Below are 16,539 nucleotides of genomic sequence, written 5' to 3'. Positions count from 1 at the left end.
CAGCGGATGGTATGAAAGAGTTTTTATGCCGGACAAACTGGGCATCTAAGACGTCTACCAGATGGAAGGAAATTGAATTCAGTCGTTAAAATGTGGTCTGTATCTAAAATTGAACGAGATTTCCTCATGATATTTTTATTGTAAAATGACAAAACATTCCTTTGTGGTACACCAATAATTATTGAACTTCTGGTGACAATTCTTTCAAGGGAATTCTTATTCTTCAAATTTAAATGATAAAACCAGCAGATAAAAGAAAAGGTTCACACATGTCATCGTCTAACAAAGACAAATGACAAGTTAAAAAGTGAGTTTTATTTAAAACAAATCAAAATCAAATAGCACATCATTCTGAACCGATGTTTAAGCTATACCAAAGATAATTGAGTTTAAAAATGGTACAAATCACTTGTCACACATTTATTTTATCATTAGAAATTGCAACGTCATTTGATTGGACCTTCCCTTTACTGTAAAAGATTAATGTAAAAAATATAAATTTAGTTTACATTTGAGTTGTTTTCTGTAATATTTAATACAAAATGTAAGTTTCACTGTTTATCTCATCAATAACATTTTTGCATTGTCTTTTTCAGGTATGGTGTTTGGGGTTCCACCTCTCATATACGAATCATAAATCTAAACATGGCTGATTTGGAGCAATTAAAATAATAAACTGTCAAGTTGCTCTCTCATCTTTATACAAATATACCAAAGTCAAAACCAGAAAAATGTCATTTGTGTGTAAATGTGTTTTCAGATGATAACTCTGAATGACCTGTACACTCGACTCTGCACATGCAAGTGGTGTTTCATTTGTGTGTGATGTCTAGTGTGTTTTCATATGGTGATTCTAAATAAAACCTTTACTATCACTCAATGCATGCATATCATCTTTCATTTTTATGCAGCATCATGTGTTCCTTTAGATGGTTTCTTTGTTTAAACCCTTTATCACACTCTAAACATACAAATAGTCTTTCATTTGTGTGTATCAACTTAATGTGTGTCTTTAGATGGTTACTTTGTTTAAACCCTTCACCACACTCTATACATACAAATAGTCTTTCATTTGTGTGTATCAACTTAATGTGTGTCTTTAGATGGTTACTTTGTTTAAACCCTTCACCACACTCTTTACATACAAATGGTCTTTCATTTGTATGTATCCTCATGTGTTCTTTCAGATTGCCATTGTGACTGAACCCTTTACCACACTCTCTACATACATGTGGTCTTTCATTTGTATGTGTCATCATGTGACTCTGTAGATGGCTCTTTCGATTAAACCCTTTACCACACTCTTTACATACATGTGGTCTTTCATTTATATGCATTCTCATGTGTTCTTTCAGATTGCAACTTCGGTTGAACTTTTTACCACACTCTTTGCATAGAAATGGTTTTTCATCAGTGTGTATCCTCATGTGCTTTTTTAGATCACTACGTTGGATACACCCTTTACCGCACTCTTTACATACAAATGGTCTTTCATTTTGGTGTATCATCATGTGTGCCTTCAGGCGATAACTGTGAATAAATCCTTTACCACACTCTTTACATAAAAATGGTCTTTCAGTTGTGTGTATTGACTTGTGTACATTTAAATGGCAATGGTATTGAAACCCTTGACCACACTCTACACATACAAATGGTCTTTCAGGTGCGTGTAGTTTCGTGTGTTGCTTCATATATTTACTGGACTTAAACCCTTTACCACACTCTTTACATTCAAAATGCTTTTCATTAGATGTATTTTGTTGGATAGTTTCTGTACTTTTTGAGTTATATTTCTGAGCATCATACCAATGGTCATCTTCTGGATTCACAGTACCAGTAATGCAAACTTGTTGTATCCCAATAGGAAAAGGATTTCTACAACCATCAGTTAAAGTTTCATTCACTTTTGTAGCCATGCTATAGTCTGAGTCTTCACTTATTGATAGCTGTCCAGTTACCTTATTACAGTCTGAGCTTTCCATTGTGGTTAGTTGTTTAGTTGCCTTGTGATACTCTGGGTCTTCCACTGTGGTTAGTTGTCCAGTTACCGTATTACAGTCTGGGCTTTCCACTGTGGTTAGTTGTTTAGTTGCCTTGTGATACTCTGGGTCTTCCACTGTGGTTAGTTGTCCAGTTACCTTAGTAAAGTCTTGGTCTTCAACTATGGTTAGTAGTTCATCTGCTTTGGTATTCACAGTTTGGACATGGTAGTGAACTCTATCTTTTTGAACATCTTCACTTATTACTTTCCAGTAATTTTGTTCTGAGTCATTTTCTTGGTCACCTGATATCACAGCATTTTCTATCTTTATTTTCATATCCTTCTTCACTGTGTCATTTGAAAAGATATTTTCTGCAACAGCAACACTATTTACTTTGGTTTCAGCCTTGACTTGGAAAGGTTTCAAAGAATGATGAAATACCTTTGTTGAATCATGTTTGACATTTATGTTTACTTCTTCATCATATTGACCCTGGCTGTTTTTATCTTCCTTCTTCATCATTATCTCCTCTCTTTCTTGCTTGTGTTCTTCATATTTCACCACAATTTGTTTAGAACAATGAAGTGACTCTACTACATTCCACATAATCCCATCTTCCTGATTTTTGTGTTTAGAATCTTCTTTCTTGACTAAAATTGTCTCCATGTCTGTTGGATACTTCTGTCATCTAAGAGCCAGGTATCTGTTTGGAAGCAACAGCAGAATTTTATAGGAATTCATTTGATGAACGATTATCCAGTTGCCTATCCAACCCTGTTGTTGTGAATATATGTGATCATGTGGCAGTAGCTATGGGCATGGTCTTGTTTCTAGACATATTTGCATACATTAATCCCTGTTGTTATCTTTGCAGTACTAGTATACGCTAGACCCCCTCAGGCTATTCTGCTTGGCGATAGCCCGAATCACAGGGGCGTGTAATATTGCATAGATTGTTGTTTTCCAGGTCTACAGACTAAATATAACAACCTTTTGAATATATATTCCTACCTGTATAGGGAAAGAGAGATAGTATACGTAGTACTATAGATCGATACATTTGTAGCAGCAAGATTCGTATGATATTTTCCTAAGAAAACGGAAATCTAAGCAATAATACACGCCCCTGTGGCCCGAATAGGGCTAGGAAAAGTCAAAAACATTTGAGCTAATTTAAATATTGTGGGCTGGGCAATGTATGCATTCATGTGGTAATCTGTTCAATAACCCATGACCTCTAGGATATGCATATTAACACACATGGTTAGAATGTTTATGTTCTTAGGATTCAGATACTTCTATATAGTTTTGTATTGTAACCCGTTTTGACTATCTTTTGTTATTCTGTGTATAATTATACACAGATAAGTATTAATATAATTGTCTGTGGTTTATATCACTGAATGTGGAGATGACTTTAGCTAGACCTCGGGTGTTCCACCCTCATATCTATCAGAAGAAAAACTGAGGTCTTGCAGCTAGACTATATGCCAGATATAACTATATATCTCTAGCTATCTCTGATACAACTTGAACAGGACTATGGAGTAATCTGAAAGGTCAAGTCTTTAGTCCGATATGTATGTCACCACCCACAGTGTATTATATAATCGGTTCTGATTGCACTCATGGCTTCACACTTGTAATCCTTTACACCAACAATCTACACACTGGCTGGTCACCACCTAGTCCATGTATCTATCATTGCGATGATTATACGTAAACATATAATAATATATCCATGCCTATATAGTCCTGTTTGCAGACGATGTACGGGACGCGATGCTAATCCTCAACACAACTACATTAGAAATCAACTTATCAACATCTTAGTTGTAAATACAGAACCTGTTATCATTGACTTGACAGTTTCGAAATTTGGTTAGAAGTGAGAAAATGAAGTTCAGCAATATTGCAATGATGCCACACCCCCACCCACCCTACAGGTAGGAATATATAGTCAAAAGGTTGTTATATTTTGTCTGTAGAACTCTGTAGACCAGAAAAACAACAATCTATGAAATATTACGCGCCCCTATGCACCCACCCACCTAAACGAACGAGGTAGTGTGACATTGTGCGATAGTCCCTGTATTAATTCTGTACTTATGACAGACTCGTGTACTCAAGAAAATGAAGTAGAATACATTTATATTACAGTATACCTACTGCTGGTGAGTCAGCAGTCAGACGATCCGTGGTTGCCAACCACATAAGGCAAAGCGTTGACGGTCTGCACGTCTATATTCACGGTTGGTGCAAGAAAGACAAGAAAGACGCTGTTACACAAAGACACCGAAGAACTACATGTAAACAATGTGACGTAAGAGATCACCATTATATAAATATTTATTCAGACATTAGTGGAGCCGAGTGGCGAATCTAAAACCGGGATCCGAAAAGTTCACTATCGCGTCCATGCATGTAGCTGCAATAATTGTAGCTTTGTTTTTATTTACAATACTTTTTTAAAATTCTTTTTTTATATTTTGTTTTGGATTTCAACAGTTCATAAGACAATACATAGCAATGTCTACGTATAACAACGAAGAGTGATTTTACACCAATACACGCTATACACCACACGGACATGAGAAAATTTGAAGCTCAGTCTCGTCTGTCATGGATGTATAATTTATAGTGGTCTGTGTAAGGTACGCCGTGACAGGGCGCCATCACACATCGGTCAACTCCCTCCAGTGAGGGCGGAGACATGACTTACATATGTATTCTAGCGTCTATATCGTAACCCGTCACAGGCCGGCCTTCACAGTTAAAATACATACAATGTAGTATGATGCAATATATCACATTGATTTTGGGGTTCGCACTCAAAAATCAGCGCCCCCAATACTTCCACAGCTGCAACATCGTCATGTCAACCAGCAAAGTTTTAGCTAAGAATCCTGCCGTGTGAGGATTTGGGGTAGCACACGGCTGGATTCTAAGCTTACGGCAAAGTTTTGAACCGTCCCTTACATCTGTTGTCTACAATTATGCCATTCGGACCTATTAAAGTAAATCTTTGACAGTTAATTATTTCAAGATTACATTTTGGAAAACTATATATTCGAGCCATGTCTACTTCTTTATGAGACTGCAGCTGTGTTTGTGCCAACATTTTATTTCAGTTGGATTTTTCTGTAAGTTCTGTTATTGGTAAGGTTTTCAAATGTCAACATTCATGTTAACAACTATACCTCTGTAAGAACTCAAATTTAAGAAATTAAACTTAAATTTAGTAGACATAATAGAGTAATGCTCCAGTTAACCTATGTCACCCTCTGTTTAGGTTGTTATTACATACTGTTACAGAAACGTAGTCATCAAATGATCAAATACTAATGATTTAACAACAGAGGGTTAAGGATTGTCAGTTAGTTAGTTAGTTAGTTAGTTATGATTTCGAAAAAAACATGCAGTGGTTCTTGGTCACTCTTCAGTGGCAATGAATATGACAGTGATGGTTCGCAATATTGCCTAAATCAAAGAGAAGATATGCAATGAAATGGATTGTTCAAATTGTATAAAATACATTTACATTGAGTATGATCATTGAAAATCTGACCAGAGCTATTAGTTCTTCCGCGAAACTGCAAAGTAACATGCAGTGGTTCTTGGTCATTCTTCAGTGGCATGGAATATGACATTAATGGACAGTACTGTAAAAGAGGCTGTGGTTTATGACGATGCAGGAGTTGGACTCGATTAGTTGTTAGTCAACTACCTCTAATCTCCTTTTCCTGGTATCATGTAATCATTGATCATTCATACATTATATCTTATAGATTTATATTTCTGGGTATAAATAAATAGTATTCATTATAAATGTGTCATGTGATTAAAATATGAACAATTAATGCCTCAACTTGAGATATGACATGAATTATTGAGTTCATTGTTATACAGTATGGAACAGGATATGATGGGTTCAAGGCTAATAAGTGGACAGCATCAATGAGAGGTAATGGAGATATTGAGAATGGGACACGATTGTTTCAGTGAAGAACAAAACATGACGCAGTATTTAAAATGTACAATCATTTATCGTAGATTGATAGTCACTTTCTGGCTCCTTTCAGATCAAAATATAGACAATTCTCGGTACCTGAAATATTACTGCCTAAGCACACAATAAAAATAATGAACATTCAATTTCTTTGTCGGCACCATAACTTCCGCTCCATGCACTTCATATACGTGACCCTCTAACATGAGGTAAAAAAGCTATTGCAGGTACTGAAAATTCCAAAAGACGAATGAAATCAGCTTGATAGACCTGACTTCAGCCGATCACGATAATAGGCAGCAGAATATCGTGGCCTCTTTTACGACAGGAAACATGTATTTATGGCAACTAGAAAATAACATGGCACAACAAACTGACACTTTATACTTGAAAATAATGTTTTTTTTTAAATGATCAATATGGGTAGGGAGTGGTTACATTACATGAAGCAGACCAACAACTGAATCTTTCAGACTATAAACAAAGGGTACATTTACATAATCTGACATATTCAATATAAAACACAAAAGACAAAAACGTTAGACACAAAACAAACCAGATAAATGAAGTAAACTGAGCTGATATGTTCACCTGGTGTTATATCAAAATATAGATATTCCAAATGTTGACATAGATTTGACAAGCAAGCTATCACTGTTCAGTCATTTGACACCATCAGACTTGGCATGTGACAGCACACTACATAATGATGTCTTCAAGGATTGGTATAGTCTAGCTGCTAGACACTGGTAGGGAAATTTTGCTAACTTTAAAAGCAACAGACCACAAGTCACATAGTACCAAAGGAGCTATCAAGGGCTTGGTGTCTGTTCAGCAAACTTCCAGGCACAGATATGAGGCTGTATTACGGGACTAAGGTTGGAATGGAATTAAAATGAAATATTAAAAAAAAAAGACTTTGGTAATAAAAATGGTATGTAAAATGTTCCCCACTTTTGAATCATTATAAATTATCACCTTGATTTGTTTAAATAATAAAGTAGAAAGCGCTTTATGATATCATTACAACACCTAATTTGGCTGAGTCAAAGAATTTACAGGGTGTCAATCACATTTGCATTGCTGCTGGTTGTGAAATCGGGACCAGTATGCAATAAATAGTATTTCTACATGTCTTCATAGACACCACAGTTTGTGCATAGACATTGATTTATACTATACCATCCCTACATCAAATATATAATCCTTGGTATTAATTAAGTAATCATGGAGAAACACAACAAGAAATCTGACTGGTTAAAGAAAACATGACATGGTAATATTCAAATGTGAAATGTAACTGAAAATAAATTTTACCACTGTTTATAGTCAACTGCACAAATGGATTTCGTATAACTAAATATTTGTAATAGGGTTCTAAGAGATAGGGTGGGGTGTGGGTTGGTACATTACCCAATGGACTCTTGTAGAGTTCAAAGTGTTCTAAAAGATGGGGTGGGGTGGGGGTTGGTATATTACTCTTGTAGAGTTCTACTTACTTACTGTCATTAATGCCCTTAACGAAAAACACAAATTCAAATGTTAGCAAACAGTTTCTGACTGGAGCGGGCCATGGACACCAAAGATTATATATTATGATAATATAGATTTGTATTTGGTATTAGTCTTTCAAACACCAACCATGCCTAAAGATAGGGATTGAATGTAGATAACACTGTCATTATACATATATTAGGATTTTCATGTAAAAGTATTTTAAAATTAAAATTAGAAATCAACCTGTCAGTAGATCTGGAAATCAGACAATTATTTCATTAAAGTTTGGAAAATACACGAACATAAAATAAACACAAAGTGCCTGTTTTCAACAGGACTAAATAATAGTATAAATGAAGAACATGTAGATAGATAAAATTGGGGAATAAGAGATTTTGGGGATTTCAGGAAAGAGAGTCATGCCCAATCAATAACAATGACTTTGTTTATAAAAAAAAAGAATAAGAAACACATTCTTCAATTATTCTGAGATGGAGCAGACAGGACAGCCCTGGAATTTAACTTGACAACATAATGTAATGGCATGATTTGATTTCGTTCAACAAACTTCTCTCTCTGCACAAGGGATTTACTTGGTGCAGTGTGTGCAAAGTCCACTGCAAACCAATAGGGAACTTGCAAACCCGCCATGTTGAATGTTGCATCATGGAAAATATGATAATAAATACTAATCAATAAGCATTGTAAACGATATTGTTACATTGTTTATAACCACGAATGATCAATTCATAGTCACTCTGATCTTTGTGGGAGGTTTATTTTATCCGTAGCTCCAGATTAGGTATTACAATAACCACAGATAATCCCATAGTCCTTTGCATCTGAGCATGCTCAGTCTGGATTGCAAGTTCCCTATTCAGTTATACTATGATTACAATAGTACAGTCATCAGAAGTTAAACACCACAATTTCACTTTCTACAATATACAGCAGTTGACACTAGGTTTTTAGATAGAATTGGTATGTGCAAATACCCTGGGTAAACCACACTATCACTCTTGCATCATTGGGTTCTGTCATAGTATATACTGCCCCACGACATCATGGGACAACATCATATGTTGAACCAATCAGTTTCTACACACAATAGAGATGTATCTTCCACCGTGTTCTTGGTCTTCTGACTTCACTTCTCCCATCATACAATGCTACCTAAAGAACGTCCACATTGCCAATAAAATATTTGCTACTAGGACAAAAGTACCAACAAGTAGAATACAATTTGTGAGAAAATGTCTGTCTTCAATTTTTCGTATAGATTTTTGGAAAATGTGTTCAATAAAGGCAGTGAGTATCCATTGTCCATCCAAAGCATAGCATGGAACAGAGTTTAACATAGCCAATGCCCCTGATAACGAGATCATGTATCTGATCAAAGAATTAAGGAAACATAACAAATAGTAAGAATCACATGTCAGAAGAGTTTTAATAGGCCACAGTCCTCCTATAAGCCGAGTTGAAACAATTTTTTTAAGGTACATGTTGTTGTGTCCTGAAAAGCACCTGTAGTATTCTACTTATCTGAAGGTAATAAGTACTTAGGAGTCATGAATATTTATTGTTCATCTAATACATGTGCATATGTTGATGAGCTAACAGTGGACCAATGCTAGAACAATGAAGAGTTTCAATTTGATGTTTCTTTGTAATCACAAGAAATCCATGTGATGTAAAATCATGAAATGACTCTCCTGAGAACCGAAAGTTTATGACAATATATTTATTTCCAGGAGTGGCATCTTTCCTTTAAAAATGCTCATTTTATCAGTTTCTTGTTCTGATTAAAAGTTGCACTGGCAGCAACTGGACTATTTTTTGAAAGTGCTTTTGTTGGATATAATGACTTACTCATATCATACACACTGAACAGTATTGAATCACCTATGGGTAAATATATGTGTGCAGCTGTATACATCATACTGTATAATGATTAATTTCTAGAGTTACAACTTATAGACAATAAAAAAATGTTCTTTTGGCACGTTGAGGGCGCTCTTGTAGGGATTAGCTTTTAGGCATTGTCTTTTAAACTAAAATAAGATCATGTTTTAAACTCTGTTTTTGGACTGTTACTGACCTGTTTATATATAAAACTGACCCTTGATTAACACGTGCAATGTCTAATCATTGGTATTTCAACAATTTTTGCAGACTATATTGTTTGTTATCTGATTGAAAAAATAATAATAATGCTGGTGTAGATTTAATGTTTGTGCTTTTGTTCATAAAATGGTTCATTAGACAACAATGTCTCTTGAGTAAAGGAAATGGTGTCTGCAGAATACACCAACCAATCAAAGGATACTTGCATAATGTTTCGACCATATTTGGTAAATCCAGAGGTAGAAAGTTATATTTAGGTACATAACCACTGATGCTGACTGAAAAAGAAGGAACAATTTTGGTTTAAACAAAATATTCATATGAACTGATTCTATGGTAAGGCTTCCATCATTGCAAGGATCTTTTATACCCTTGTAATACCAATTAGTTTTCACAGCAGCATATAATTTACATTAACCAAAATTGAGTCAAAGACATGGTCAGTGAAGATCTATAATCAACAAAGCAGACTGTTAAAGTGGTCATATGGATTAGAATTGGGTATTTATTTTGGACTTTTAATTTAGGAAACAATTTTATCATGGCTTCTTACTTGAAACATCAATGTGAAACAACAGTGACCAAGTCTGTGTTTGTAACTCAATACAGTGCAAAAAAAATGTGTAAAAGGGGTTTGCTATTGCACATACAATAACAATGATTTTTACACATTTATCGATTTTTTGCAAGTTTCTGAGTTACAAACACAGACTTGGTCACTGTTGTTTCACATTGATTTTTTAACTAAGAAGTCATGATAAATTGTTTCCTAAATTCAAAATCCAAAATAAATACCCAATTTTCATCCACATGGCCACTTAAACCTTATAATCTACAGTAAAACATTTGAAGGCCATTGTAACTTTGTGTGGAATTGACTGTAGGTACCAGGGATTTTGTTGAGACTTACCTGTATAAAGCAAAAGATAGGGATCTCCTACATACAGCAATGCAGGTCCACTATCATGTATAACTCTGACTAGATATGTATTATTTGGTAAGGATGGGTAGAGACACCTCATATCTCTAAAGACTAGACAATCTCTGAATGTTTTACATGAAAGTCTGTCTGTCACTGGACGAGCAGCTATGCAAGCATATTTCTGTAATTGTGAGAAAAGCGTTATTAGGAAATAGGAATTCTTTTGTATCTCATATGTAGCAATCATTAAAATACAAACAAAGTCCCAGAATTGACTTCTATGAGTCCACACTTCTGAAAATATATGAAGGCATTTGACTATGTACATCAAAATGGTGTGCTATACTGATCATTTCACCATTAAAAAAAATTATATGTATGCTTCCTATATATTAAGTATATGAAGCTGTTTGATTGATTTACTATTCAAATGATTATAGATATTAGGATTTAACATTTTAAAGAGACATCTCATGTTTTCAGTCAGTTCTTTACTGGAGTAAATAAATCACAAATCCTACCTTTTCAGTCAGTTCTTTACTGGAGTAAATAAATCACAAATCATACCTTTTCAGTCAGTTCTTTACTGGAGTAAATAAAACACAAACCTTACCTATCCAGTCAGTTCTTTACTAGAGTAAATAAAACACTAACTTTACCTTTTCAGTTAATTCTTTACTGGAGTAAATAAAACACAAATCTTACCTTATCAGTCAGTTCTTTACTGGAGTAAATAAAACACAAATCAGACAATGACGTATTTGAACAGCACTGCATTGACCCATCAGGTGCTTTGATGACTAAAAGAGATATGGAGATAAATATTATTTGAAGCTCAAGTAGTACAGCATAATTTTAAAAATATTTTTTTTATAAAGTTTGCCAGCTGAAAAATTACCAAACCATCAATGGAAACAGTATTCTTTCTAATTAGCTGAATCAATTGTCATTGATGGCATTGTATACTCTGTCTTGATGCCCATGTGTAAATAGTATAAATATACAGTATAAATTATTTGTCAACAAATTATAATAGTTGAATTTTTGGCCCAACTCTGCTGTACTACATGAATTTTTTGCATTACCTGATTTAGCTGTATTACCTGATTTAGCTGTATTACCTGACTTAGCTGTATTACCTGATTTAGCTGTATTACCTGACTTAGCTGTATTACCTGACTTAGCTGTATTACCTGACTTAGCTGTATTACCTGATTTAGCTGTATTACCAGATTTAGCTGTATTACCTGACTTAGCTGTATTACGTGACTTAGCTGCATTACCTGATTTAGCTGTATTAACTGACTTAGCTGTATTACCTGATTTAGCTGTATTACCTGACTTAGCTGTATTACGTGACTTAGCTGTATTACCTGATTTAGCTGTATTATCTGATTTAGCTGTATTACCTGACTTAGCTGTATTACCTGACTTAGCTGTATTACCTGACTTAGCTGTATTACCTGACTTAGCTGTATTTAAGTTTTGGATCTCGTCTGCAGACATACAATATCCCTTGGTTGGTTGATGAATAACATCTTGAATACATGTAGCCCAGTCTTCTATGTAATTTATACTGCATCCATTCATATTTAACAGCTTGAATCCACGGCTTAATCCTCTATCTCCATACACAGGGGAATTCTATTAATATGAAAAATGGATGGAAAGACCTGAATGTTAGTTTTTTCATATGTTTATGACAAAAAAATTATAAATACACTTTTTGTTTATATGAATTTGATGCATTAACTAATGTGTATGAGAGAGATGGAGAGAGATTGACAGACATGGAGAGACAGAGTGGCACAGACCCAGAGACACCAAGAAAGACAGACAGTGACTGCCAAAGATATACACACACAGATAGAGGGAGACAGAGCGAGAGAGTCAGACAAATAGAACAAGCCTTCATAGAAGACGCAGTCCCCAAACTGGTTTGTTGTATGGTAAAGTTTATTGTACAAATTTATGTTTGACCTTGAAAATGAAGGTTAAAGTCAAAATTCTGTCTCTACGGTAATCATACCTGGTTGGTGCATGCCAGAGATATGAGAATGCATGCATGCATAAATGGATGGACAGATTAACGCATGAATGAAACCCAAAGTAATAGCCCCTTTTGAGGCTAAAAAGACTGAACAATTGATACTTTCATAACAAATATGTAAGGTTGTACACATACCTCTGTGACACGTGTAACTATTGCACCATATCCAGTTGTGTAAAATGGCAGTAATATGATTGGTAAATAGGTCAGTATAAATATACCAACAATAACAATGATAAAATTATGCCAGACTCCAGCACAGTAAATCCTTAGTTGTCTTAGAGGTGATATTGCATGTAAATGATCAGTGTAGAGATCTACATAGGCTCCTGGATATATCAAGAATAGAAACACACCAAAACCATTGACACGTACTTGCTCCCTGAAATAACAAAATAAATCACGCTGTCAACTATGTCAGCAACCTCTTCCTTTAAGAAGAAGATGGATCACATTGTCGTCTTTGTACTTAATGACTCCAGATATTTTCATTGGCTTATAAAGAATAATTTTTTTTCTTATTTTTCAGTTAATATTTATAAGCATAACATGTTATGTACCATTACATCCATACCAGTGATTACTTGGTGCATGTGCATACTAGTGATGTTTGCACTGCAGTGCAATACTGGAAACATTATATACCTGCATGCAAATGATAAGCACAAATGTTTGTTGTATTTGAAAGCGCATGACCATACAGTGTCATTTTTATGGAAATTTGCTTTTTCAGATAAACATAAGTAATACATGTAGTAAGAGAACCCCATTCCACCTAAGTTCCAGTGTAGGTGCTCTGGGTATTTGCACTCATGCTTGCAGTGTTTTCTACTGCACTTTCACTTGCTACAGTTTTCTACTGCACTTTCACTTGCTGCACTCATGATAGTATGGCTGCAGAGAGCACTGCAAGCACTTGTTCAAATACTCCAAGTATGTTATGCTTGCACTCGCATGTCATGGGGTTCTGTCATATTACAATATGCATCAAGAAGGTGATAAACACATGAATTACTGATAGAGTACAGTACAGTACATCCACATAAACCCATCATCTACATCAAAAACATGAATAGGGGAGTGGTATACATGCACCAACTATGCCACATTTACATAACTTACACAATGTGTGACATTATAAAGCAAAAACACAATTTGCAAAAGCCTCTCAACCACAGTTGGCAAAACAACATTTACAGGTAATATGACTTTTTGTCATTCAATACCAATCTTTATACTCAGTAAACTACTATTCAACTGACAGGTTTGGTGTAGGTTCAGAACCATTCTAGTCAACCTACCTTACAGCAGCTATAGCATGACCAAACTCATGAAGTACACCACAAACAACCAAGGTAAGAAAATAATAAAACATCTGACTCATTGGTAAATTCACTCCTGGCATCTGAAAAACAAACATGGTCATAAAAAATAAATCAGTTGATATACATTACATTATTTGTGATGTTGAAAAAAAAAATTTGACAAAAAATGTTTTTAAACTTGAAAACAGTTTGAAATGCTTTCAGTTTGAAATGCAATTACAAACAAACAATACAGCCAATCGGAATACAGCATTCTCTCAAGGACCGTTATAGCATGGTATAGCCTAGTCTGTAAAATCAGATTTGTCATATCACCCTATCAGCCTGAACATCATAACACTATCTTATATCCTAGATATAGCAGCCATTCTGCTGAAAACAACTGAATCATTTAACAAACAGACACAATAGAATTTGATAAGCTGAGAGCTCTTGACTGTAAACAGTCAGTCTTCATCACTGTAGGATAGATATTATAAATTAGAATCCATTAGACAGTGGAAATTCCTAGTATATTATAGGCTATAAATAACAGTTTATAAAACTTACAAGGACAACAAAACTATATAGTTGTATTTTACCAGGTTGCCACTATCTTACAAAATGTATCAGTGCTGTCAAACAATCTGATATAGTTATACTTACAAAATGTATCAGTGCTGTCAAACAATCTGATATAGTTATACTTACAAAATGTATCAGTGCTGTCAAACAATCTGATATAGTTATACTTACAAAATGTATCAGTGCTGTCAAACAATCTGATATAGTTATACTTACAAAATGTATCAGTGCTGTCAAACAATCTGATATAGTTATACTTACAAAATGTATCAGTGCTGTCAAACAATCTGATATAGTTATACTTACAAAATGTATCAGTGCTGTCAAACAATCTGATATAGTTATACTTACAAAATGTATCAGTGCTGTCAAACAATCTGATATAGTTATACTTACAAAATGTATCAGTGCTGTCAAACAATCTGATATAGTTATACATACAAAATGTATCAGTGCTGTCAAACAATCTGATATAGTTATACTTACGACAGGTGTTAACACTTGCTGAGCAGGTGATTCTTGTAAGAATGTTTTTGCTAACATGTAAATGAGGACAGCAATGGAGGAAACCATGGCAACTAAACCAAACCATATACCCAGTGTAAACCATCCTTGTAGTAGAACCTGATTACTTTGGCCAATCTTTATAAATGCACGATTCAAACATGTCGAGTACCATCGCACTTGTCCTATCCCAACTGTAACACCATAACTCTCCTCAAAGTCCAAGTAGCGTCTGGCACATTTTCTATAAGACTGAGGAAGATACACATACAAAAAAAAATTATCCTGTTTTTCTCAACTTGTAGGTTTTCGTGTGTATAATTCAATTAAATACCCCTCAGAAAGAGGATTAATCTAGTGACCATATGTATAAAAAGCTGCAGTATGTGAAACTGAATATTCCACTGGTCCGTCAATTGCACTATGTACCATGTGATATAAAAATAAAGATTGACAGATATTTTCCAGGAGGCAAGCTGCAGCATAACAAATGTTACTCCTAAAAATAACAAATGTATATGAATACTTTATCTTGTTTGTCAATGGACAATCTCAAGACAAGTGGAATAGATAACGGCTGAGCAATTATGCTGGGGTGGGGTGGGGTGGGGGTTCAGTTTCACTACTTTTATTAAAAAAATTATTGAAAAAAATTTAAATATTGAAAATCACTAACTTTTAGATTTAGGTAGTTAGGACAATAAATGTGGTGGTGTTGAGAGGGGATCGTGGAGGGGGAACTGAGTAGGGGGTTCTAGCGTTTTGCAAGTGCTTGAACTTGAGATAATAATATGAACGAGGAAGAGATAATGTGATCTTTACACCTCAAATTTTACAAACGTTTTAAGATTTCACAAAGCTTGAACTGACATACACGGTGTTTCATTGGACAGGGACTGTATGGTCAGAATCAACGCCCAAATACAGTCCCTCTACCATTGATAGCCTGTACTGTAGCCTGAATAAACATTTCAACATATTAAAAGCTTGAGATTTCCCAATGTACTGGATGACATTTCAAACAATGCAATTGAGATTGGTTGAACACATTCTAAATACAACCGATCATCTACAGAAAACTTTCTCCCTTTCAAGCTTGTCCCATGACATAATGTATGAGTCATTTACATGTATAAACATTGATCTCCAAAACAGACGAAATGATGCAATTCCTCACCCGAAGGAAAATGTCCAGGAGATAGAGGGCAGACCAAAATCCCAGCAACAACGCTACCCATGTAGTCTGCATCATTATATTGCCTGCTAAGTGAAAACCATTATTATTATGGTGAATATTCAACTGAGGTTAAGTTAGTACAGTAATTTCTACACAAGACGTCTAACGTGATTCATCCATACATCCGTTCACACGAGAAACCAAATAGCAGATGGTATAAACAATGTACGACAACGCGTAAACAAAATATAGTGCTAAAATTTTATGTTATTTTTTCACCTTTGATATCAATATTGTGGCGTAACAATAATTTCTTATCTTCATAATTGTCATTTTATACGATTTTATCCGAAGACTATGTATTCTATTAGCGGATTCCCTCCAT

General features: G+C 34.7%; 1 protein-coding gene across 1 annotated transcript; it reads right to left on the bottom strand.

Moving 5' to 3' along the window:
* Nucleotides 1-5,234: 5,234 nt before the first annotated feature.
* On the bottom strand, nt 5,235-16,335 carry LOC144453997 (membrane-bound transcription factor site-2 protease-like). The gene is made up of 9 exons (XM_078145385.1): nt 16,155-16,335; nt 14,960-15,229; nt 13,886-13,989; nt 12,720-12,966; nt 11,998-12,178; nt 11,240-11,334; nt 10,523-10,715; nt 9,815-9,890; nt 5,235-8,877 (listed from the first exon to the last, which is right to left on the bottom strand). Exons 1-9 carry the CDS (start codon nt 16,227-16,229, stop codon nt 8,658-8,660), a joined length of 1,461 nt encoding a protein of 486 aa, XP_078001511.1. The 5' UTR covers nt 16,230-16,335; the 3' UTR covers nt 5,235-8,657.
* Between the last annotated feature and the right edge of the window lie 204 nt (nt 16,336-16,539).

Source organism: Glandiceps talaboti, chromosome 3, assembly GCF_964340395.1.
Source record: "Glandiceps talaboti chromosome 3, keGlaTala1.1, whole genome shotgun sequence".
NCBI lineage: Eukaryota > Metazoa > Hemichordata > Enteropneusta > Spengelidae > Glandiceps > Glandiceps talaboti.
This window is presented reverse-complemented; position numbering and strand designations above follow the sequence as displayed.